The sequence below is a fragment of the Egretta garzetta genome, unplaced genomic scaffold, assembly GCF_000687185.1.
Source record: "Egretta garzetta isolate BGI_Z169 unplaced genomic scaffold, ASM68718v1 scaffold251, whole genome shotgun sequence".
Taxonomy (NCBI): domain Eukaryota; kingdom Metazoa; phylum Chordata; class Aves; order Pelecaniformes; family Ardeidae; genus Egretta; species Egretta garzetta.
In genome coordinates, this window is record NW_009258952.1 from 2,048,355 (window position 1) to 2,050,363 (window position 2,009).

General features: G+C 47.9%; 1 protein-coding gene across 1 annotated transcript; it reads left to right on the plus strand.

Annotated features, from left to right (window-relative positions):
* The first annotated feature begins 18 nt into the window (after window positions 1-18).
* Window positions 19-1,739, plus strand: HEY1 (hes related family bHLH transcription factor with YRPW motif 1). The gene is made up of 3 exons (XM_035890113.1): window positions 19-96; window positions 239-320; window positions 1,159-1,739. The coding sequence occupies exons 2-3, from the start codon at window positions 275-277 to the stop codon at window positions 1,737-1,739; spliced, it is 627 nt and encodes a 208-aa protein (XP_035746006.1). The 5' UTR covers window positions 19-96; window positions 239-274.
* Window positions 1,740-2,009: the final 270 nt, after the last annotated feature.

Genomic DNA, 2,009 nt, shown 5'->3' on the forward strand with positions numbered 1-2,009 from the left:
CTTTCTGCCCAGATCATCGAGAAGCGCCGCCGCGATCGCATCAACAACAGCCTGTCCGAGCTGAGGAGGCTGGTGCCCAGCGCCTTTGAGAAGCAGGTAGAGCCCGGTGACCCCCGCGCTGCCTGCCCCCTGCGCCCGGGAGGAAGGGTCGCCCCTCTTCACCGCCTCTGGTTCCATCCCCTACCCCCTCCAAAAAAAAAAACCAAAAAAAAGTTTCGTGCTTCCCCTTCTCTCCTAGGGATCAGCCAAGCTGGAAAAAGCAGAGATTCTGCAGATGACTGTCGATCACCTGAAAATGCTGCATACGGCAGGAGGGAAAGGTAAAGTTTCACGTCTGACAGTGGGTCAGCGAGCTCTGCAGAGAGGCTGCTGTGTGAGAGGAGTCCGTGCCCTCGCGTCTAGTGTGCGGTGTGCTGGGGGAGTGCTTGGGGAAAGTGAATGGAAGCTCTCTTATGTTTTGTCAGGAATTTGGGACTTTCTTCTGCTTGACAAGATTCACGGCATGGCTAGCAGCTGGAACGTTTTACAGGGCTAGTTCCAGGTTGTTCTGGGGGAGAGTGATTACAAGCCTCTAGCAATGTGTCAGCATTGTGAAGTGAATCGGCTTTTGGCAACTTGGAAAACGCAAAGTTGTTGTTGTTATTGTTGTCAAATGTTTGTTTCTCTAACTTTCTGAAAGTTCAGAACAGAAACTAGAAAACAAATACAGGATGAAATGAGTAGTGAAGAGAATTAGCAAAACCGGTGAAATGAACTTTTAGGAAAAAAGGACGTTGCCTGCAGAAGTCCCCTCTGATAAGTTAAGACTTGCGTTTCTAATGAATTTCGCTGCGCTGTGGTTTCGCTTGCACTGGGGAGACATGAAAAGAACAAAAGTACTTTCCTCCGGTGGCAGTGTGCAATTTCAGTTTAAAAATGGCAGTCTGTGACTGGTCTTGGGACTTGCAGCATCACAGCACAGATATAAAAGAAAAGCTTGTTAGACAAAAAAAAGGGGAAAAAAAAAAAAAAGGAGCTTGGCAGCTAATCTATGGTTGGGAATACTAACCACATCCAAGTGAAGTATGCTTATAGGGGAGGGTGGAGTGGGGAGGCAACATGCAGGCAATGACTAGAAAACAGCATCTTAAGACTCCATTCTTTGTTCTTTTCTCTTAGGTTATTTTGATGCTCATGCTTTGGCTATGGACTATCGGAGTCTAGGGTTTCGAGAGTGCCTGGCTGAAGTCGCTCGATACCTTAGCATTATAGAGGGTCTGGACGCCTCCGATCCTCTGCGAGTTCGACTTGTGTCTCATCTCAACAACTACGCCTCTCAACGGGAAGCAGCGAGTAGTGCACACGCTGGCATTGGACACATTCCTTGGGGCAGTGCCTTTGGACATCACCCTCACATATCTCACCCGTTGCTGCTGGCTCAAAACGGGCACGCTAATACCAGTACTACAGCATCTTCCACAGAATCACATCACCAGACCAGAATTGCCGCCCCACATGCTGAAACTTCCTCACTCAGAGTGCCCCCAAATGGCAGCGTTGGACCAGTGCTCCCCGTGGTCACATCTACCAAACTGTCTCCTCCTCTTCTCTCCTCCATGGCATCTCTGTCTGCGTTCCCCTTTTCGTTTGGCTCCTTCCATCTGCTGTCCCCCAACGTGCTGAGCCCCTCTGCACCAACGCAGTCAGCAGCCCTTGGCAAACCATACAGACCTTGGGGGACTGAGATTGGAGCCTTCTAAGAACTAACTCTTAGTAAGGGTGGGGAAGCCTACAAACCTAGCTGAGCTGGGTTATGCCACGCTTAAAGTTGAAGTTCTTAATGACTGGGACAAAGGTACAGCTTCACCTTAACTAAGTTGGTCTAAAAACTGTCTCTTTGGATTTTTCTTTTTGTTTTCTACATTTTTGTATTAGCTTTTTTTTTTTTTTTTAAATAGTTGCTGAAGTTGTCCAGAAATAAAATTACCATAGTGGTTGTTAACACTTGTGTTAGATCTGTGCTGAGCATT

What these genes read in the sequence shown, in the direction of transcription:
- HEY1 (XM_035890113.1), top strand. Translation starts at nt 275, where the DNA reads ATGACTGTCGATCACCTGAAAATGCTGCATACGGCAGGAGGGAAAG. An exon ending in GCATACGGCAGGAGGGAAAG is followed by an intron (nt 321 to 1,158) that starts GTAAAGTTTCAC and finishes CTTTTCTCTTAG; the next exon opens with GTTATTTTGATGCTCATGCT.